Source organism: Quercus lobata, chromosome 10 (genome assembly GCF_001633185.2).
Source record: "Quercus lobata isolate SW786 chromosome 10, ValleyOak3.0 Primary Assembly, whole genome shotgun sequence".
Lineage (NCBI taxonomy): Eukaryota > Viridiplantae > Streptophyta > Magnoliopsida > Fagales > Fagaceae > Quercus > Quercus lobata.
Genome location: NC_044913.1, coordinates 29,319,210 through 29,342,651, shown reverse-complemented (window position 1 = coordinate 29,342,651; position 23,442 = coordinate 29,319,210). Strand labels below are relative to the sequence as shown.

Below are 23,442 nucleotides of genomic sequence, written 5' to 3'. Positions count from 1 at the left end.
TTGTCTTAAAAATTCCAAAAAAAAAAAAAAAAAAAAAAAATTCTATGTAGTTCATGTTAATTAGTAGTAATTTTGCATCTAAATTAAGATGATCAATTTTCGCCTTAGGCCCCCAAATGCATCAAGCCGCCCCTGCCCAAACGCCCTCATATATGTTCTTTCCAAAAAAAGAAAAGAAAAGATACTAAATTCTATTATAAAATAGCTCGGTTGTATCAAACTATCAAAGGCCAGATTAGTATATATATATATATATATATATATATATATATATCTTTTAGCAAGTGTATATATACATTTTTTTACCATCCTAGCTTGCAAGCTATAATAGAGTCAAACAAACAATAACTTGATAGAATAAGATAACTCTAACTTAAATCTTCTAAATCTCTTTAATTTTTAGATAGATGTAAGATACATAACATTTACTTGATTTTGTGTGATTTATATGAATCTTTTAATACCATTAATTTTTTAAATATCACATATCTTATTTGTGTCGGAATTAAAATTAGAGAAAAATGAAGGATTTTAATGTGAAGATCCTTTCCCATCAATGTTTCTGTTTTTGGATTTGTGGTAAAATACGAATATTAGGCCGGAAATGAATTCAACAAACAATTGAGACCAAAAAGCAGCATTGACTAATGGCCAAAGTGCTAACCACCAAGCTTATCATCGCGTCGGCAATGAAGACAATGACGAAAAATTAATGGCAGCCCACGAAAGGTATGAAAGCAGCGAATGTAGACACAAAGAAGAGGAGGGGGGGGGGGTGTCGGGGTGAATACGATGCCATATTAATGTAAAATATATATATATATATATATATATATTCTTTCCCAAAAAAAAAAAAAAATACTAATCATTCTATTACAAAATTGCTCGGTTTTATCTAAATATCAAAGGTCAGTAAGTTGGTAAAGTTGCGAATGAGTTAGCACACTGATTGACTTCCTTGAAAGATGTGCTGGATTGTCAAGTTGGTAAAGTTTCTCATCAAGTTCTTGCAGTCATTGAGAAGGGTTACATCATAATGTTGTTAATTGCCGAGTTAGAAACAGTACAAAAAATGCGCTTTGCATTTGGCTCAACACAAATCGGTCAGCTAATCCCAAGTTGGAGTGCTATGGAGAGTCCGTTCTTTGAGGCCCTTAGGTACGCTATGAGGCTAGATGTAACACCCAGGAAGCTGGCAAAACTGGTTTTTGAATGCCTAGTACTTCAACAAGTGTCACTACTAAGTTTATTTTTTTATTTTTTTATTTTTATTTTTATTTTTTTTTAAAAGAGGGGTAAGGTTTTTCTTGGTGTTGGGCTGTGTTGTGTTTGCGGAGTCATCACCTATAATAGGATTTTTTTTTTTTTTTTTAATGAAGTGCCCATTCATGTATATATTTTTAATAAAATTTTAAAAAAAGTGTTATTTCTTATTTTATCTAATAGAGACATGATTGTAAATTTATACAAACTACATTTTCTGTCCTTCCATTTTTCTTCTTAACCAAACAAAAAAGTTTTCTATCCCTTCACTTTTCACTCTTCCAACCAAACATAAATGAGAAAAACTAAAATCTCTTATATTCTTTCACTTTTTCATCCCCTCTTCATTTTCTACTCTTCCACTTTTTCGCTCCCCTAGTCAAACGAGCCCTAAGTTAGGACTACGAGGGAGTGAACTTGTTGGTTAGGTTGTTGTTGTTTTATTTTATTTTATTTTATTTTTTTATGCCATGGGAAAATTATGCCATGTCATCAAAATGGTCAAAACAAAGGAAAATTAAAAATAGGCTTAGGCTATTTAAACCCGAAGGAAGAGCCTCAAAAAGTTTTTCTAGGTTCTACACGGGTTAGGATTTTGCTAACAGATCTTCACATTCCTAAAGGTTGGACCCAAACTCAGTATTACACGAAGCAGACTCAAAAGCCCATTATAACTTGCTTCACAGATTGGGCCTAATAGACCGGACTTCACCACATGCAAATTGGGCTTGAGGCCCGCGAGCATCATTTATAAAAGTTTCAAAGCCTCAAAACACAGAATGGGCATACAAGCCCATAAACTCTTACCTCTTGAATTGGGCTTGAAAGCTCATACTTTTTCACCACACGGATCAAACTTGAAACCCAATTTAAGGTGTAATTCAAATTGTGAATTTTAATTTATTCAAGGTGTAATTCAAGGGTGAATTTTAATTTATCAAAAAATCCAAGATCCCTACATTGTCCACGCAAAATGGACCATGGGAAGCAAAAACTTCACTCAAAGAAGCCATTTGTGCCATTTGAATTGATTGGGTTTTAGGGCTCACACTCTAATACCAACCTATAGATAAAATCAAGGTAGCCCAACCCACCAAGCAAGAAAAAAGGAAAAATATTAGCTGTTGGGCTCATTCAAGGTGTAATTCAAACCAGGAATTTTAACCACTCATGGTGTAATTCAATGGTGAATTTTTAATCGGTTAGGCTTCGTTTAAAAGTTTATAAAGGAATGAAATGGTTTTTTGAGAGTTTTTAAAGTAGAATTTGGAAGTGAATTTTAACAATTTAAGGTGTAATCTAAGAGTGAATATTAATTGCTTAAGGTGTAATTTGAGAATGAATTTCAACCACTTGAGGTATAATTCGAGGGTTAGTTTAAACATGAAGATGTAATATAATAGAATTCTATGAATTTCAATATAGATATTTAAAATTTTTTTGGAAATTTTAATCAAACAGGTGTAATTTCATATGACTTTTATCCAATTAAAATATAATCCAATGATGAATTTTCACCATCAAGGTTTAGTTATAGGATTTTTAGAATTTTAATCATCAGAGCTATAATTCTAAGAAAAAGACTTTATAATTTTTAGCCATTAAGGTGTAATTTCATGAAAAAAGGAACTAGAATTTAACCATGAAGGAGTAATTTGAAAAAAAATATTTTAGAATTTTAGTCATTACGTTGTTATTCCAAAAAGTTGATTGTAGAATTTTAACCATTTAAGCATAATTAGAGCATTCACATCAAGGAAGTTAAAATTTTTGGCTTTTAACAACTCAAAACACTATATCTATTTTAACACTTCACTTTAAAATATACCCAACATCAAAAGTTTTATTTTTATTTTTACCATTTCATTTAAATATTATATTTTTATTCTCTCAATATGTTTCTTTCTCTCTCTTCTTACCTGTCTCTCTCTTTCTCTGAAACAACCCCACCACTTTCTTCTTAATCCAAACAAACCCACACGGTGGAAGAATTTACATGTTAAAATTTTTTCTCAATACGCTCTGAACGATGGAACGCTCTCTCTCCCTTGAAGAACAAGCAGAACTTGCCCGTAGTAATAAAAAAGTTAAAAATGTGAGCCATGCTGGCTTTTGTGAAGGCCAAAGCTCGGGTCCTTCATCTCCTAGCTTCGCTGGGGGGTCAGGCAGCCAAAATGCCTCCTTCAAGGACAAATTAATGGGTGAAATACCAGGTGGATACACGCAGGCTTTCTATTTTGAGGAGTTCATGGATGATGATGCTGAATCGGATGACGAAGTGGAAACACTCAGGCAAGGGATGGTAGCTATGAAGTTTTCAAAGGAGCTTAAACAAGAGATCCGAAGACCATGGGTGAGAGCTTTGATTGTGAAGGTATACGGTAGAGCTGTTGGATTAAATTTCCTTCAAGCTAAACTACTGTCTATGTGGAAGCCAGCGGGGCGTTTGGACGTTGTAGATTTAGAATATGGCTTCTTCCTCATTAGGCTGTCATTGAGAGAGGATGTTGAGAATGTTTTGAAGAAAGGTCCTTGATTTATAGGAGACCACTTCCTCTCGGTTAGACCATGGGAACCAGATTTCAAGCCTGACTCAACCAATGTATCTTCCATTGCAGTCTAGATAAGACTCAGTGGGTTACCAATTGAGTATTACAATGCTAAGGCTCTTTATCATATCGGGAAGGCTATTGGTAATGTGCTAAGGATTGGTACGTTTACTACGACTGAATCTAAAGGCAAGTTTGCAAGGTTGTGTATCCAAGTTGATGTGGATAAGCCACTTATCACTACGGTGATGATAGGAAAATTTCAGCAATCCATTACATATGAGGGAATTTATAATTTATGTTTTGAATGTGGAAGAATGGGCCACAAAAGAGAGGTATGTCCGTTTGTTGTTAGGTCGGTGCCGCCATGTAAGGAAACAGAGATGGGAGGTGCAAGTGATAGAGGAGCAAGCTCACACGTTTTGCATGTTGTTGACAACACTAAGCCAAAGGTGGGACCACATGGTAAGGAGCACAGTGCCGTACGCAAGGATGTGCATGAAGGATCGTATGGGCCATGGGTGGTAGTGGTACTTAGGAAGAAAGAGACAAGAGTTCAGAGAAGTGATGGGTCCTCACCTGAACATGCTCTGGCTTATGAGCAGAGAAGTAACAGACATCAGGTAGCAAATAGGAAGGCTTGGGCTGGTGTGGTGACGGATGATGGCTCCAACGGGCTGAGCAGGGAGTCAAAAAGAAAATTGTCTCCCTTGAGGATTTTGGATAAAGCCCAAGTGGAGCAAGTGATAGATAGAATAGGGAAAGAAGCCCATTCTAGTTCGGCCCAAAGTTTGAGTTTTAAAGTAAAGGATTCAAAAGGTGATAAAGCCTGAAAGCCTAACTCAGTTTAGGGACTGAAGGCATTTATGCATGCAAGGGCTGGGCATACTCCTTCTAGTAGCACCGTTGGGGAAGATGACATGAAGGAGCTATCTGACCAGCGAAGTAAGGAGGAAAACGCGTTGTCACACATAAAGGGTCGTTCATACCTAGATGATGGCTATGGAGATGCAAGGTCGAAAGTTGTTGGAGAATTTCATTTTGCCGCCGTCGCTGTGTCAGAGATGGGTCAAAATCAAAGAGAAAGCAGCAGAAAAAGTTATGGTGATCGGGTTGGCTGTAAGGTGAGTAATCTTAACTTGGAATATGGATTGGGGCAGCTTAAAGATCAAGAAGGTGTGGAAGGAGCGTTGGCTAACTCCACCAATTTGGTGGGTTTTTCCAGCGGTTGTTCCGGCATTGGTGAAGGACCACAAGTAGCTCAATCTGATCGTTATTCCTTAAGTGATGGAAGTGGGGGTCGTGCAACATATGGTGCGGATCAGATGGAATTGGAAGGGGAAGGAGATGGTGGGGCTTCCCTTTGATGTTTTTCAGAACCCAGACCATAACATCCTCATGAATAGCATCATTTGGAATTGTAGAGGTGCTTCCAAGCCCTCTTTTCAAAAACGTGTTAGGGAGCTGGTTCTAAGTCATAATCCGGCTATCTTGGTGGTAATGGAAACCCGAGTTGGGGAAACAGAGCAAGGGAAATCACTGAGAGACTTCCTTTCGATGGAGTTATACATTTTGATGCAGTTGGGTATGTTGGTGGAATTTGGGTGCTGTGGAATTCAGACAGAGTTGATATTGCCCATTTAGCCAGCATTGAATAAGAAATTCACTTCACGGTTAAGGTACAAATTTCTAATGTAATTTGGCTTTTCTCTGCTGTGTATGCTAGTCCTAGGTGTGCTAAAAGGCACATTTTGTGGAATAACCTCATGAAAGTTGCAGACCTTCATAATATGCCTTGGGTTATAGCAGGGGATTTTAATGAACCTTTGGTAAATGATGATAAATTTGGGGGTAGAGAGGTGAGTGTGAACAAGTCTCTTTTGTTCAAGGAGTGTTTAGATAAATGCAATATGATAGATATCAGTTTTGCAGGGCCTCGTTACACTTGGACCAATAGAAGGGAAATTCAAGCGTTAATTTTGGAAAGGATAGATAGGTTCTTTGTGAATCCTAAGTGGTGCTTGCTTTACCTGGATGCAAAAATTACCCACTTACCTAAGTATCATTCTGATCACTACCCTGTTTTGTTAGAGATGCAACCAGGTTTAAGCGGTGGGAAGAAAAGGCTTTTTAGGTTCCAAATGTGCTGGATGTTAGACCCTACTTTCCCGGATATTGTTTCTCAAGCGTGGGGAGGTGCAAATAATCTAGTGGAGGCCGTTGATAGCTTCACTAGGAATGTGGTGGCTTGGAATAAAAATCAATTCAAGAATATTTTTACAAGGAAGAAATTCTGATGGCTAGGATCAATGGTGTTCAGAGGGCTATTGCTACCAAACCTTCTAGTTTTCTTCTTAAGTTGGATGAGGGCCTCCTTAGGGATCTTGATCTTGTTCTCAATCAACAGGAGGAGTTACGGGCTCTAAAGTCTCGGGTTAATTGGATGGTTCAAGGTGATCGTAATATGGCATTCTACCATGTTTCGACGTTGGTTAAGAGGAAAAGGAATCAGATCATGGCAATCAAAAATGCAGTGAGGGAGTGGATTCATGAGGAAAGTGATATTAAAGAGTTTATTAGAAGTGGTTTTAATGGGATATACTCGACATCTCATGAGAATGCTTCAAGGGAAGAGCCTATCATTTTGCAGTGTCAGACTAGATTATCGGATGGGGATAAAGAGAGCATTGGTGGAGAGGTTACTGAAGAAGAAATCAAGGCTGCCTTATGGTCCTTAAAACCATTTAAAGCCCCGGGTCCAGATGGGTTGCATGCGGGCTTTTTCTAAAAATTTTGGCCGGCAGTAGGAAAATGCCTGAGCATTTGAATAAAACTCTTATTGCGTTGATTCCCAAGATCCAAGGTCCTGAGACTTTAGGTAATTACAGACCTATTAGCCTTTGTAACATGGTGTATAAAGTGGTGACCAAGATTATTATGGTAAGGCTGAGACCTTTCTTGGATAAGCTTATATCTCCCTTACAGACAACTTTTGTTCCGGGTAGAAAGGGTATTGACAATGTCATCATTGCTCAAGAGATAATTCATTCTCTTGGGAAAAAGAAAGGGAAGACGAGGTACATGGCTTTGAAGATAGATTTGGAAAAGGCTTATGACAAGCTTGAATGGGATTTATTCGAAACATGCTTGCTAGGATAAATCTTCCCACTAAGCTCATAGATGTCATAATGAGTTATGTGTTGACGGTTTCCACTTCCATCTTGTTTAATGGGGAAGCTCTTAATTAGATTCTGCCTTCTAGAGGGATAAGGCAGGGTGATCCACTTTCCCCTTATCTTTTCATCATTTGCATGGACTTTCTTGGGCAGTTAATAGAAGAGAAGTGCAATATGAAGACATGGCAGCCAATTAAAGCCTCTCAAAGTGGTCCTGAATTCTCTCACCTTTTCTTTGCGGACGATCTTATCTTATTTGCTAAAGCAGATTAGGTAAATTGTTCCGCCATTAGAGATGTTCTTGATGAGTTTTGTGATTTATCTGGGCAATCAATGGGTGAAGCTAAGTCGAGAGTGTACTTCTCTCCAAATGTGGACAGGGACACAAGGGAATTACTTTGCGACATTCTTGGGTTTACTTCCACTCCTTTCTTGGGGAAGTATCTTGGCTTTCCTCTAAAGCACCTTGGCTCTTCATCTCAGGAGTACAATTTCATTCTTGATAGAGTGAAACAAAAACTCTCGGGTTGGAAGGTTAACATGCTTTCTTTGGCAGGGCGGACTGTTCTCATTCAAGCCTCTTTGGCTACTGTTCCTTCATATGTTATGCAATGTACCCATTTGCCTAGAAGAATTTTGGATGGTTTATATAGAGTGAATCGCAATTTCCTTTGGTGATCATCAGAGGCAGCCAAGAAGATTCATTGGGTTAGCTGGGATAAGGTGATAAAGTCTAAGGAGGAAGGGGGGCTGGGGTTGCAATCAGCAAAGGGCAAGAATATAGCTCTCCTATCTAAACTTAATTGGAGGTTCCACAATGAAAAGAAGGCCCCTTGGGCTAGAGTGTTGAATCTGAAATATTGTAATCAGAGAAGAAGAGGTGCTACCAATGCTAATAGGCTTCCTTGTTCTCACATATGGGCTGCTATGAAAAAAGGTATGGATACTTTCAATAAGGGAAGTAGGTGGCTGGTTGGTAGGGATAGTGGGCCAAATGTGTGGCAAAATAAATGGACAAATGGAGGCTCACTTAGAGGGTTGATTCAGGGTCCTATCACAAGGGAGGCTAGCCATCTAGAAGTTAAAGACTTTATGATGGACACGGGTTGGGATTGGGGGAAGATTCCCTTTGAACTTCCCTTAGAAGTTAAAAGGATGATTCAAGCAACCCCAATGTCGTTGTTGAGTAGAGGTGAGGATAAGTTGGCTTGGTCGGGGTCTCCTAAAGGCACCGTTGATTTGAAGAGTGCTTATAGGATTGCCATGGGGGTGGAATGTATAGAACCTTTCCCAGCTCATTAGATTTGGAAAGTGAATACTCTTCCAAGGACTAGAACTTTTCTTTGGAAATGCGCCCATAATAGCATTGGAGTTAAGGTTTGCCTTGAAAGGAGGGGTGTTAGTCATGATATTACTTGCCCTTTATGCCAGGAAGGAGATGAAAGCATTTTACATGTCCTGAGGGACTGCGCGTTATTAAGATGCTTGTGGAACCAGCTGGGGGTTTTACCTTCTAATCAAGTCTTTTGAAGGAGCAACCTCCAAGATTGGCTGATGTTAAATAGCAAATTTAAGCATAGTTTAGGTGCTTCTTATCCGCCTTGGAAAGTTATTTTTCCCTTTGCTGTGTGGAATGTTTGGAAGAGTAGAAACAATTTGGTTTTCAATGGCAAAAGCAAGAACCCAAAACTAGCGTTGGTGATTGTAAATCAAGCTTTAGAATTTTTTCATTGCTTTTCTTCTCCAAGGTTGCTGTCCCGGAATGTTATGATGAGGATTAAATGGGAGAAGCCAAACCAAGGCTGGTGGAAGCTTAACACTGATGGATCCTATTGTGGTAATACAGGTTTGGCAGGTTGTGGAGGGGTGGTTAGGGATGATGCAGGTAGGTGGGTTATTGGGTTTAGTAGAAGTATTGGTAGAACAACTAGCTTTGCTGCTGAGCTGTGGGGATTAAGGGAGGGCCTTCTTCTATGCAGTAACCTAAATATTAATGCTCTTGAAGTTGAACTTGATGCTAAGTCTATTGTGGATGCCTTAGGGAATCCTTCATATGGTAATATCGTTATATCACCGTTATTGGATGATTGCAAGCTCTTGATCTCTCGCATTCCACAAGTTTGTATTAAGCATTGCTTCCATCAGGCAAACAGGTGTGAGGATAGTCTTGCTAGGATGAGCTATTGTATAGATGCTGATTTTTCTATTTTTGATAGTCCGCCTGTAGACTTAGTTGATGTTGTTAAGGATGATCTCAATGGGATGGGTTGTAATAGGGTCTGTTCTGAGTTTGTTGCTGCTTCTTAGTTGAGTAATGAATTTTTTTTTTAAAAAAAAAAAAAAAAAAAAAAAAAAAAAAAAAACCCACACCCACATCTACAGCTAGTCACTGCTAGCCACCACTGCCGAAAACAAACAAAAAAAACCACTAGTCAGCAGCCACCATAGCTACAACTGCCACTGTCACCACTATGCACAACTGTGACCCCCAACCACCAAAATCACAACCAAATCACAAGCCAAAATCCACAATCTCATCACCACCAACAACCGGAAAAAGAAAAAGAAAAAGAAAAAGAAAACAACCCACCAAAATCACAACCAAATCACAAACCCGTAGTCTCCGTTCTCCTTGCCTTCCCTATGCCAAAAATCGCCACCCTCCCCGGCCACACCGCAGTTGCTGGATTCCTCCTTGCACTTAGCCATGATTATGTCCTCATGAGGTGCGATAGAGGTGTGCTGTACAAGAGCAAGTTCGATATTGGACTCACTTTTCCAGATTCCTTCATAAGGTGAGATTGATATTGAGGAATTGTTTGACCACTAGATCAGAAATCTCACAGAGAGAGAGAGTCCGGTGAAAGAAAAAGAAAGAGGAAAAGAGAGAGAATATAAGAGAGAAATGTTATTTTAATTGAAGTGTGTAATAAAAAAAAATATTATTATTTTAAGTTTTGAGCTACAGTAAACTGCTATAAATAGTAGTTTAGAGCATTCGCATTAGGAAATGCTACTCTATCCTATTTTACCATCCCAAAAAATTACTTTATCAATTATACCATACCATTTTACAACACTCCTAACATTCCAACTTTTATTTTCCTATTCTACTAATTAAAATAATATATCTACCCAATAAAATAATACATCCCAAAACCATATCTATTCTCTCCCATCTCTCTACTCTCTCTAATTTTTACCTCTCTTCCACTGAAACCAAACCACCTCCACCGTCCAAAAAGGCTAAGAAAATACCACCTAGATGCCAAACCTAGATGCCAAAAACCTTAACTTTCTCAGAATTTGTCTGATTTCTTAGTAGCCCAGAACTCAAATAGACCTCCAAAAATAAAAACCCTTACAGAAACCAAATATCAATCAAACTCACTTCCAAATAACTCTCTCTCTGCATCACCTCTCGCCACCACCAACACACCAAACCCACTTCCACCGTCAACCCAACCGCCATAACAACTCCACCAATCTCCAAAGAAATCCAGGAAATTGTGGCCCACCAAGCGAAAAAACCTAACCACCACCACGTAAAACCACCACGACACTGGCTAGCAACCACTACCGTAATCACAGTACCCACCACCATTCCAACCACCAAAACCCACATTGATAACCTTAGATGAAACCCATGCCAACAACCACCAAGAGAAACCCACGCCGATTCGAACCCACGCAACCCACGGCAAACCCACAACCCAACGTTGATCTCCACATCACACCCAAACACCGATCTCTGTGCCAAACCCCAAACGCCAATCTCCACGCTACCACACTGATCTGCAACGAGAGAGAGAAGAGAAATAATAAGTAGGTGGTGGCTTGCCATGGCTGGTGACAGTGGTTCAGGCCATGGTGTGGTGGCTATGGAGTTTTGAGTTTGAAGAGAGGGAGTGAGTGAGGACTGAAAGTAAAGAGAGAATCAGAGATTAAGAGACGGAGAGAGAGACGTGAGACGGAGAGAGGGGAGGAGAGAAAGTGGCAAACAAAGGCTACAGTGAACCAAATAAAATAATATATATATATATATATATATATTTTACAATTGAGCTACAGTGCAATTCTACATGTAGAATTGCACTATAGCACAATTGCAAAATTTTTTGCAATAGTTTACATTTACAATTCCAGATGCTAAGCTCTTTTTGGCTTGAAATGCCAAATTTTCCTTACATTTGGCATTTGCAATCCCCAATGCGAATGCTCTTATTGTAGTTAAGTCGTCAAAATCTTTAAGTATACCAACATTGTTGTAGTGTGTTTTTTGTGGAATGAGTTGCTAAAATAGCTTTTTTAAGTTTTTAGCAACCTTAATGTGATTGTCCATAGATTCTTTTTGGGACAAAATTTAGCTAAAAAATTGGTTGTAGCCTAAGGCTACAACCTTACTCAATATATATATATATATATATATATTAGAGGTGAATTTTGACAAATCAATTATTAGATTACATCTTCTTTTTATATCCTTTATAAAAAGATCAATAGCTATGTCATCAATAAATTGTTTAAATTGTAAATTTTTGTAGTTTAAACTATGCATAAAATATAAGCTTATAAATTCTTCTATCCTCATTTTTAATATATATATATTTTTAAATTTCATTACACCCTTTGGTTTTTTTTTTTTTTTGGTTGGAAAAAGTAGAAATATCAAATTATAATAAATGCAAATTATTAATCTTTATCAAAAAAATAGAAGAGCCTCTGAGCACGCGCTCAATTAAACGGTTAGATTTTCAAAATATGTAGTAATATTTATTTTATTGAGTAAGGTTGTAGTTTAATACTACAACAAATTTTGTAGCTAAATTTTGTCTATCTTTTTTAAATTCAAAAACAACAATTTGGTTTTGGGGCTTTGGAAGATTTTATTCTTTTAAAACAATCTTGGGTTTTGACTCTTTATTTGCTAGGCTTGGGCCTAAAGAACCATGGTTTGGGCGTTTAAAATTAAAAACTTTGTGGATCGTTTGATGTTTGTACACTCTTGTTTATCTCTAATTCAAGAGGTCTCATTTTTAAAGAGCCCAATCGTCCAATTTTACCTTTAAATTTCGATTGGGTCTTGGGCAAAAGCCCAAACCCATTTACCTTAAAAGCTAAAAGTGTTTTTTATTTTTATTTTTATTTTTTTGGAGAGAGAAGTGATTTTCAGTTATTGGGAGGGAGAGTTTGAACCAAACTCTTCTTCTACTTTCCAAGCTTCCTTCGTACCCGAAACAGGTCCTCTATTTTTTCAACTTCTTTCTTCTCTTGTCTTCAATTCTTTAGATTTTCAACACGATTGTGGATATGTGTTTCATCTCTAATTCCATAGGGATAGCTTACGCATCCTCTTAAAGCCAACCTCATACACCCCGTTGATCCTAGCAAGAGAAAGATCAAGAAGTACGTTGTTCCTCCATCAACGGATTATCAAGGTTGCCTTGGTGAGTCCGCTTTTCTCTTTCTTTTTGTCTTGGAAGATGAAATATTCAGTTTTGGCCCATAAAATTTTCTGCCATAGGGTGCTCTTGATGATATATTTTGCTTTTCTTTGATTTCCTTTGATACTCATTGTTGATGTTGCTTGAGTGACTTTTGTATTGGGAATTTAGGATTCCATGTCCGATTGATTTTACAACTTGGGTTCCATTTTTCTGCAGTCCAATTGTTTTATGAAAATGTCCCAATGAATAAACCTTGCGATTGATTCCTAAGGAATTTGGGTATGGATTGGATCCTTCTTGAAATTTGTTTCTTTCCATGAGAATGACTTAATTTAATTATCAAGACTCATTCTTGGACTTGGACATGCTATCTTGTGAATTTTTGAATGTCATGAACAAGTTATGAATTTCCCACAAAAAATGTAACTTTTAATTCCTAACACATCTTAGTTACAAAATCTAAATGTTCACCTTGTTATGAGGAATCAGACCTGGCAATGCATCACGTGAGACCTCATGTTTGAGATTTCTCTTTGATGTACTAGATATCTCATGGTGCACATGATTCTTGATTGCGAGTTGTTATGCTTTGTTTTAATCTCAAGAGCCAAACATAGAAAATGCATTGTTTCTCTTAGGTTCTTCAGCCCAACTCTCTACGATGAGAAGTCCATGATATGATATGCTATGAATGAGAATATGAATATAATTACATGTCAACCATGTCATGAAGAACTGAATTTATATTTAAAACAATGGATGATGTAAAACATCACATGTGAAATTTCTACTTATGCATGGAATGATGCATTGACTATTCCAACATGTTCATGACGATTAAATGTAGTGAGTCATAGGTTTATAGACTTTAATGAACTTGTGAAGGCTGTTCTGAATTTTGACTTGAGTAGGATGAGTTAGTTGTGACACACCTCTTTTCGCGTTATAGTAAGTGGAGACTTGTAAGAACCCGGGGTCCTTATCTTCTCCCTCTCAAACATTGAGAGTCTCAATGTTTCATGAAACCTTCTACTTAAAGAACAACGAATTGGGCTTGATTGTAGGCAACCTAAATACATCATTTAGGTGCAGCGATAAATAAATAAAAAAACATATTTCCCCTTAAATATAAAAATCAAATTATTCATGAAGTTATTAAGGTTAGAATCAAAGAGTTTACCCTTGAAACCTAAGAAACAAGGATACTCCATTATTGCTCAAGTGGGTGTATTTGATACGTATCAGTACTTGATATTTATGGCAAACCTTTGCATTAGGCTTTATTTTATTTAAGAAAAAGTGATGATCGGTTTGGGATATGACCATGACATGGCCCTGATAAGACCTTCTCGATCTAGATGCAATTGTAACCCAACACCTGATAGTGAGAAATTGCTGAAGCTTCTCATTCAAAGAGGGGCGGGTGGTTATTGAAGTTTGCAATGGCTAAAGTGTGATGAATGAGTTTGGAAAACTTTGGACAGGTTTTCCAAAATCATCATGAGATACAATACCTTTCAATTTGGATAAAGACCTGTCTATAAGACCACAATGGCATAATAAATCACTGAATGTAGTCGATGTGGTGAAGTAAATTGAAACGTGGTTAATAATATCCAAGATAAACCTCCCTACACTACAAAATATACTAGCTATAGGGGTGTTTTTTTTAGCTGCGTTTACTAAAAACGCGGCTATAGATACCCTATAGCTGCGTGTTTCAAAAATGTAGCTACAATGATAAACCTATAGTTGCGTTTGTTAAACACGGCTATAGATGAGATTTGTAGCCGCGTTTTTTGGTTTTTTAGCGGCGTTTGTGTGGGTAGGCATATGGCTGCGTTTGAAAACGCGGCTATAAACATGTCAAATTTATTATTATTATTATTATTTTTTTTAAAGATGTCCTATAGCTGCGTTTGGAAAATGCGGCCATAGGCACACCTAAAGCCGCACTCTACAAAAACATGGCTACAGTGTTGTCTGTAGCCATGCGTTTTAAGCGTGGCTATAGGTTGAACAAAATCAATTTTTTTTTTTTTAAAAAGGACCTATAGTCGCATTTTAAAACTGCAGTTATAGCCTACCTATAGCTGCATTTCCCTAACTGCGGCTTAAAGCATGTCTATAGCTACGTTTTAAAACTGCGACTATAGCCTACCTACAGCTGCATTTTCCTAACCATAGCTTAAAGCATGTCTATAATTGTGTTTTATAAACGCGACTATAGCCTTGGTAAAAAAATAAAATAAAAAACCTCTCAATTTCACACAAACTCAAATCACTCCTCAAAAAAACCCTCGCTCTTTATCACTCTCAATGCCATGTCATGCTCTGAGCCACACCATCGTGCTATGATTGACACCATCGCCACTGAGAACTTGAAGCCACCGTTGCCGAGAACCTCTCCACGCCGTCCAGCAACTCGCACTCTCCACCACCCATTTCCCTTCTCCATCTCCATTCCACTGGCCAAAACCGACCCATTCCTAGATCAGTTCTCAGAGATCTCTCTCTCAGCTGCCATAGCCATCATTCTCAAGCTGCCTAATCAAAAACTCGTGTTCCCGAAGCTCTCGTGGTCTACATCATCGTCTGCCATAAGTCAAAACTCTCTCTCTCTCTCTCTCATAATTTTTCTTGATTTGACCCTGCTTTTTGGTTGCCAAGTAACTGAGTAAAAAGTAGATTTTTTTTTTTTTTTGGGTATTTGGTGCTTTATATGCTTATATATGGATTTGCAAATTCTTTTTGGACGTGGGTCTTTGAAGCGCTTATGTGGTTTGTGAGTGTAATTTGATGTGGGTTAAGTGTGGAAAGAGTATGAAAGGTGTTTGTGAAAAGTTCTCTTAGAATTTTTCAAGTCACAATATTACTAGGTTGGGGTCATTTTGGTTCATAAAATTGTTGGTTTTGCTATTCGAACTATCTTGATAGCTTTGACATCTCCTCCTATAGTCCTATTAGTTAAGTTAATTAAACAATGATAGTTTTAGAGTTAAACTCATCATGTGGTCTTATTTGTGATTGCAATGGTAGTTTTCTTAGATTTCTTAATGAATCTGGGCTACGCTTAAATTTCTTAGATTTCTGCTGTGTGTACGAACTATGAGCTAGTTGTATGTACGCAAAGGACTATGTTAATTAATACCTATGATGAAAGGAACAAAATATCTTTATACACAATATTTCTTGTGTGAACACCTTCCTCCTCAGGTATTCTTCCTTTTTGCACCAATAGTTTTGTGGTGGACTAGGAAACTCTCCTTGACAATGCCACATATAACTGGCCATGACTAAAAACATGATTAGGAAGATAAATTCCAATAGTTGGAATTGTTTGACCTTGTGCTTTGTTTATTCTAATTGCAAAGCTCAAACGTACAAGAAATTGTTGTTTGATCATTTCAAATGGTAGGTGAACATTTTATGTTGTCTTCAAAGGGATTCTTGGCAAGAAAATGCGTGTACTCACATAATGTCTAGTCAAAATTTCAGCTTCAATTACGTTGTTAAAACATCCATAACATATCAATCTTGTACCATTATATAATCCAGCTTTTGGATCTATATTGCACAACAATATAATTGGAGCACCCTTTTTTAGCCTTGATATATGTGGTGGAAAACCCCCTGGAGATATATAATTTAGGAATTCTTGTTGATATAGATGTTGTGTGTCTCCTTCAACCTCATCAAAAGAATGTAACGTAAACTCGTCTCCTAGGAGCTGAGAAATTATCTTTGCATTAAACTGTTCAATCATCATTTATAGGTGTTAGCAAAGCCCTATTAACCATATATCTTGCATCATTGGCATATTCTTGCAAACTTGGAAAATCTTGATCAACCAAGTTGTATATAGAATGTTGACCCTCCCATTGCATTGCCATTGAAGGGGGTAGTTTAATCAAATCATCCACTATAAATGGTTCATTCCCATCACCAATGCATTGTATATACTTAGCAAACTCTTCATCGTTGACAAACCTCATATTTTGCTTCAAATGTAACACTTTGACGTCTTTCCATAATGGGGACTTGACTGTGCATGCATCAATCATTTCTGCCTTTGTACTCTTTGAAACAACTGGAAGTACTTGACGAAAATCTCACCCCAAAATTAGCACCTTCCCACCAAAAGTTAAATTTACTTCTATAATATCTTTAAATATTCTATCTAACGATTCAAGTGCATGTCCATTTACCACTGGGGCTTCATCCCAAATAATTATGGTGGCACATCTAATAAGTTCAGCTAAGTCTGATTGTTTACTTATTGAGCAAGTAGATGAAGCATCTGGAGTTAAAGGAATCTTAAACCTGGAATGCGCTGTTCTTCCACCAGGGAGTAATGTTGCTACTATGCCAGATGTAGATGTGACAATTGCAATGTGACCGACTTTTCTCAAGGTTGCCAATATTGTGCAATACAAAAATATTTTCCCAATTCCCCTTGGCCCATTGACAAAGAATGTCATGCTTTTCTTACGATAAATAATAGTCATGATTGTCTCATATGCAACTCTCTGGTAGTTATTCAATTTCTCAATTAAAGTGAGTTCTTCATCTACATTAGGAACAGTTAGCTCATCTTGTATGAGTCTTGGTATAGCTAAATCATTGTCATATTCTCCAGTTGAAATCGAAAAATCATACTCTATGATGTGCTTTCCATGTTGCAAGAGCAACACCTCTAAATCATTGAGAAGTTTATTTGTACAACGTGTCTTTGTTGTAACAGATGTTGATGGGTAATCTTCTATCATATATGGGTAGAACACATTCCACAATTCTCTTACTCAAGTTGGTAGACAAAATACCAATATTATTGCAAACAATCTTCTTAAAGCTGATGGCATTCGAATGTCTCTTGCCTCAAGTAGACATTGTTATATGCTGTTATCATTATCTAGTAAACCTCTTTGTTTAGCTGCTTGCTTAAAAGTTGGATAGGTTATCCCATTGACAGTCAATAAATTGTCAAATCTTGTTGGCTTCTTAACATGATTAAGAAGAACACGCAGATTGAACTTCTCTCCATCAAATGGTGAAACAGTATATACCCTGCGCACTACTTTTTTATGAGATCTTCTTCGTGTCCATGTTTTGTTTTTATAATCCCAACAATAATGCTTAGGAAACTCTCTATATAGATAATTTCATATATCCTGATCAATCATATTCATATAACAAAAAAAATCAGTTAGCATTGTCTTTTTACTTTGCTTCAAAACATTAGCAATAGGTTCATGTGGTCTAAAACGTACCTGTCATCTATTTGGAAGATGAATTTGCAAACGAAAAATGGTAGGATACATTTGATACATAGGAAAAGAAAATATCTTCCAACGTGCCTTTGGAACACATACCCATCTTGCATCAATGTACTGTTGGACCTTATCATAATTTGAGCCTGATCTAACTTCCATAGAGACACGATCTGGGCCTTTATACACATATTTATATAAGTACTTTACACTCTTGATATTGCAACATATTCCAACATTAATATGACAATTATATTTCAGCAGTAACCAAGGATTATATGGAACAATCCAAGTGTTATCTATCCTGCACTGATCATTAAATGGCACAATATTATTAGCATCATATCATTTGTAAACAGGACATAAGTCATTGCCTTGGTAGGTTTTTGGCGAGAAAGGCTTTGGGTATCCTTTTTTACATCGTCCAGTTTTCATTCACAATGATCTTGGATTTTGTATTCTGCAAGGACCATGTATCATATGCTTTAGTACAACTTTATGTAACTGAGGTTGTTCCTCCTTACACGACATTTCTGCTTTAACATCCTGATTGTAATCCTCTGGATTATGTAATTTATCATCTTCATTGAGAATTATAAGCATGTGTGCATGTGGTAAAACCCTTTTTTGGAACTCAAAGACTTGCACATATATAATAACTCTTCCAAGAACCCCTTAAACCACGATATCATCTTTCAATTCTTCAAATTTTGATTTGAAAACTCTTTCAAGCAAATTTGGACGATCTTGTGCGGTATGTGTAGGTAAAAACTCATTTTGGATTTCTTCTCATCCTGGATTGCACATCATTGTGATGAATAAATCTGGCTTTCCAAACTTTTGAACCAATGACATTGCATCTTGAAATCGTTGGATCATATCGCATGGGCTTCCCACGAATAATGATGGTAGAATGGTTCTATGTCCAACATTTCCTAAATATAAGATGACAAAGTTGGGCCATTAATAAATATTGATACAAATTCGCCATTTATAAAGTAATGTCAATTTCAAGTGTGAAGTTTACATTACTTGTATCACTCTCTTTTTCATGGAAAGTATCTTGTAGGCCTTCGTACAGATCATCCTTAATAGAATCTTGATTATACTCAAACCACCTAAGCTTGTGTGTTTCAATTTTTACATAATTATCAACAACATATTGTTGTGAAAGGTATCCTCCATACCAGATCATTGTGGTGAATCCTTGACAATAGTAAAAATAGATTTAGGTTTAATTATTTCATAGTGTAAGCGGCATTTTGAAGTAATAGATTGAAAACAATAAAACTATTACTTGAAGGATGTATGCATAATAATCGCGACATCACGCTTTATTTCTATTAGCGTTGCGTGTGTTGATATCCCATCCATATGTTCCAAATGGAAAACGTATTGGGTACTGCAAGGGATCATAAAATCCTGCTATATCTTGAACATTGATCAAATTAACACCAAACCAAAATTTTGCCTATTACTTAGATATTATTTTGAAGTAATTTTTTTCTATGATTTTATAATTTTATCTTTACAGAAAAGAGGAAAAAAAAAAAAAAATGAAAACCCACGTTTTATAGATTTTTACCCAGGTACTTTTTGGGCTTGGGTTCAAAAAAATAATATATGCACCAAAATTTTTTTGGTAAGGATATTTTTCCATCCTTGCAACACTTTGAGGATGTCTCTTGGGCATTACAAAAGCGACATATCTTTGGTTGTGGTAGTTGGTACTTAATGGTCTCTCTACCTTCTTTAAAATCTCTGACACAATTGTATCTGCCTTGCATACAATTTGTTATATGTGCAGTACCATCAAATGTGTTGTCAACACCTAATTTTAGTTTTGAGGAAAAAATTAGAGATAAAGAGTGTAATGATAGTTCTTCTTAATCATGTCAAGAGGCCAATAGGATTTGACAATTTATTGACTGTCTATGGGATAACCTATCCAATTTTTAAGCAAGCAGCTGAACAAAGGGGTTTACTAGAGAATGATAACAGCATATGACAGTGTCTGTTTGAAGCAAGAGACATTTGAATGCCGTCAGCTTTAAGAAGATTGTTTGCAACAATATTGGTATTTTGTCTACCAACTAGAGTAAAAGAATTGTGGAATGAGTTCTACCCATATATGGTAGAAGATTACCCATTAATATCTATTACAACAGAGACACGTTGTACAAATAAACTTCTCAATGATTTAGAGGTGTTGCTCTTGCAACATGGAAAGCACATCACAGAGTATGATTTGTTGATTTCAACTAGAGAATGTGACAATGATTTAGCTGTACTAAGAGTCATACAAGATGAGCTAATTGTTCCTAATGTAGATGAAGAACTTACTTTAATTGAGAAGTTGAATAACGACCAAAGAGTTGCATATGAGACAATCATGACTATTATTGATTGTAAGGAAAGCATGATATTCTTTGTCGATGGGCTAGAGGAAACTGGGAAAACATTTTTGTATCGCACAATATTGGCAACCTTGAAAAAAGTCGGCCACATTGCAATTGCCACATCTACATCTGGCATAGTAGCAACATTACTTCCTGGTGGAAGAACAACGCATTCCAAGTTTAAGACTCCTTTAAATCCTGATGCTTCATCTACTTGCTCAATAAGTAAACAATCAGACTTAGTTGAACTTATTAGACGTGCCACCATAATTATTTGAGATGAAGCCCCAATGGTAAATGGACATGCCCTTAAATCTTTAGATGGAACATTTAAAGATATTATGGAAGTAAATTTACCTTTTGGTGGGAAGGTGCTAATTTTGGGGGGAGATTTCAATCAAGTACTTCCAGTTGTTCCAAAGGGTACAAAGGTAGAAATGATTGATGCATGATAGTCAAGTCCCCATTATGGAAAGATGTCAAAGTGTTACATTTGAAGCAGAATATGAGGTCTGTCAACGATGAAGAGTTTGCTAAGTATATACAATGCATCAGTGATGGGAATGAACCATTTATAATGGATGATTTGATTAAACTAGCCTTATCAATGGCAATGTAGTGGGAGGGTCAGCATTCTATATACAACTTGATTGATCAAGTATTTCCAAGTTTGAAAGAACATGCCAATGATGCAAAATATATGGTTGATAGGGCTTTGCTAACACCTATAAATGATGATGTTGAACAACTTAATGCAAAGATAATTTCTCAGTTCCTAGGAGATGAGTTTACGTTACATTCTTTTGATGAGGTTGAAGGAGATATGCAAGATCTATATCAACAAGAATTCCTAAATTCTATATCTCCAGGGGTTTTACCACCACATATATTAAGTTTGAAAAGGGGTGCTCCAATTATGTTGTTGCGCAATATAAATCCAAAAGCCAGATTATCTAATGGTACAAGATTGATATGCCATGGATGTTTTTACAACATAATTGAAGCTGAAAATTTGACTGGACAATATGTGGGTACACGCGTTTTCTTGCCAAGAATCCCTTTGAAGACAATAGAAAATGTACACCTGCCATTTGTAATGATCAGATGACAATTTCCTGTACATTTGAGCTTTGCAATTACAATAAACAAAGTGCAAGGTCAGACAATTCCAACTATTGGAATTTATCTTCCTGATCATGTTTTTAGTCATGGCCAATTATATGTGGCGTTGTCAAGAGGAGTCTCCCAATCCACCACAAAACTATTGGTGCAAAAAGGAAGAATACTTGAGGAGGAAGGTGTTCACACAAGAAATATTGTGTATAAAAATGTTTTGTTCCCTTTATCATAGGTATTAATTAACATAGTCCTTTGGTGTATTGACTTCGAGCCCTCTTAGAATTTGCATCATTGTCAGTTGAAGAATTATTTTCTATTAGCGTTGCAGTCCTGTAGATAAGGTAGGGATCCTTACTACGCACTATGAGATCAAAATCATTTCCAAATTGTTGAATGAATCCTCTAATATGTCTATTTGTATGGTTTTAATATAAAAAACTAGTACATTTCTTATGATAAGATTGTCCTATCAAGTAATGAACCCAAAGAGCTGAAAGAACCAAATAAGGTGTAGAGAATTTGATTGAGTATCGACATTACCAGTAATAGCATTATCCTCGATGATACATGCTTAGTATAAAAAATTGAACCAATGTTGTGTGTCTTAGGAGCAATCCTTCCCCTTTTGCTAGTTTTTTAAAACTACGAACTTATTCTTGTTGAGAAAAACTGGTAAGAGATACATTAGCAAGAGGGTTCCAACCATAATTCTTGGTCAGGACAAAATTGGCCTCTACCCTTTTCGGGCAAAATAAATAACATTCTACCCCCTTTTCCCAAACTAATTATGGAAATGTCCCTCTTTTGAAATTTAACTTTCTCAAAATCAAGTTTAAAAAAAAAAAAATAAATTTAGAGCCCTATAGTAGCGTTTTAAGAAGCCTATAGTAACGTTTTAATGACCTATAATAGCGTTTCATAACTCAATTTCCATGAAGTTGAGTTACATGCAATTTTTTTACCTACAACTTGATTTCATGGAGCTTGAGTTAAAAACACCACTATAGGTTTTTTAAAAACGTCATTATAGGTCCTTAAAAATATCATTATAGGACTTAACTCGATTTTGAGAAAGTTGATTTTCAAAAGAGGAGCATTTCCCTAATTAGTTTGAGAAATAGGGTAAAATGCTATTTATTTTGCCCAAAAAGGGCAGAAGCCAATTTTGTCCTTCTTGGCCAACCTAGATTAGTAATACCTAGAGTGAACAAATTCGAATTGCTCAAAGGTCACCATAATCTAGATCAATCCCGTCTACTCTCTCATTAAATGAAAAAGGATGGTGAATAATATTTTCAGAATTTCTGAAGGATATTTGGTGCCAAACAAGATAAATTATTTGCCCTTACACCTGTGTATCTAGCAAGTCGAGGAAATTCAGTAGGAAACTCATGACCCAGCCTTTGACAATACAATAAAGGCTTATACTCCCCAACCAAGAACGTAATGAACAAGAAAATTCAAATTAGTCATGCCAGGGTTTATAGGGTGAAAGATAGCTTGGTTAATACCGTAATAAATAAAACCCAAAAAATTTAATAAAAATGTCAAAGAAACTAACTACTTCAGCCATTAAGGATGCCATGTAAAATGTCTCTAGTTTCATCACATCATTTCGATACGAAAGAATAAAGTGACTAAGCCATAATGCCAAAAAAAGAAACCAACTTCTCCTTCTCTAAAATAGACAAGGAAAATTCATGCGTGAAATAATGAGCTTCCATCCCTTGTAAGTAAAAGTAAAATTTTCTCCAAAACCAGCGTAAACTAATTCTTTTCAATAAAAATAGTGAATCTATTGAGACCAAGTAACCATAGAGTCTCCGAAAAGAACACATAACTTTACATGAATTCTTAAAACTTCCATTAACGTAGGAAGGAAGTTATTCCTATATATTAATAACTCATTTGTTGGGATAAATTCATTATAAGGAACACGAAATACTTGTAAACACCCCAATAATTTTGAAAGCACATAAGTTTAAACTTATCTCGCCAGTGCCATGATGCAAGGTTTCAGTTAAATGAGCTTCACAATTCACACAATTCCCTTTAAATATTTTTGTCATGATTAAAAGAATAACATGATACATCCACTGCACCATAAATATTGGCCTGGTGTAAAACATCATTCAAAATCAACAAAGACCATTCTATCAAATAAAGTTGGAGAGTGGCTTTTAATAAAAAGGACTTGGTTGATTTTGGAAAAACAAAAT

At 36.4% G+C, this 23,442-nt stretch overlaps 3 protein-coding genes across 3 annotated transcripts; 2 read left to right on the top strand and 1 right to left on the bottom strand.

Moving 5' to 3' along the window:
- Positions 1–5,312: 5,312 nt before the first annotated feature.
- Positions 5,313–6,109, top strand: LOC115964603. Its single transcript, XM_031083882.1, has 2 exons — positions 5,313–5,437; positions 5,539–6,109. The coding sequence occupies exons 1-2, from the start codon at positions 5,313–5,315 to the stop codon at positions 6,107–6,109; spliced, it is 696 nt and encodes a 231-aa protein (XP_030939742.1).
- Positions 6,110–16,547: 10,438 nt separating this feature from the next.
- LOC115964602 lies at positions 16,548–17,204 on the bottom strand. The gene has a single exon (XM_031083881.1). The coding sequence runs from the start codon at positions 17,202–17,204 to the stop codon at positions 16,548–16,550; it is 657 nt and encodes a 218-aa protein (XP_030939741.1).
- A 2,632-nt stretch (positions 17,205–19,836) lies between these two features.
- On the top strand, positions 19,837–20,382 carry LOC115964601. The gene has a single exon (XM_031083880.1). It carries the CDS (start codon positions 19,837–19,839, stop codon positions 20,380–20,382), a length of 546 nt encoding a protein of 181 aa, XP_030939740.1.
- Positions 20,383–23,442: the final 3,060 nt, after the last annotated feature.

Coding starts and splice junctions, on each gene's coding strand:
- LOC115964601 (XM_031083880.1), top strand. CDS start 19,837: ATGGTAGAAGATTACCCATTAATATCTATTACAACAGAGACACGTTGT.
- LOC115964603 (XM_031083882.1), top strand. CDS start 5,313: ATGGAAACCCGAGTTGGGGAAACAGAGCAAGGGAAATCACTGAGAGAC. Junction 5,438..5,538: donor TGCTGTGGAATTCAGACAGA/GTTGATATTGCC, acceptor TGTGTATGCTAG/TCCTAGGTGTGCTAAAAGGC.
- LOC115964602 (XM_031083881.1), bottom strand. CDS start 17,204: ATGATAGAAGATTACCCATCAACATCTGTTACAACAAAGACACGTTGT.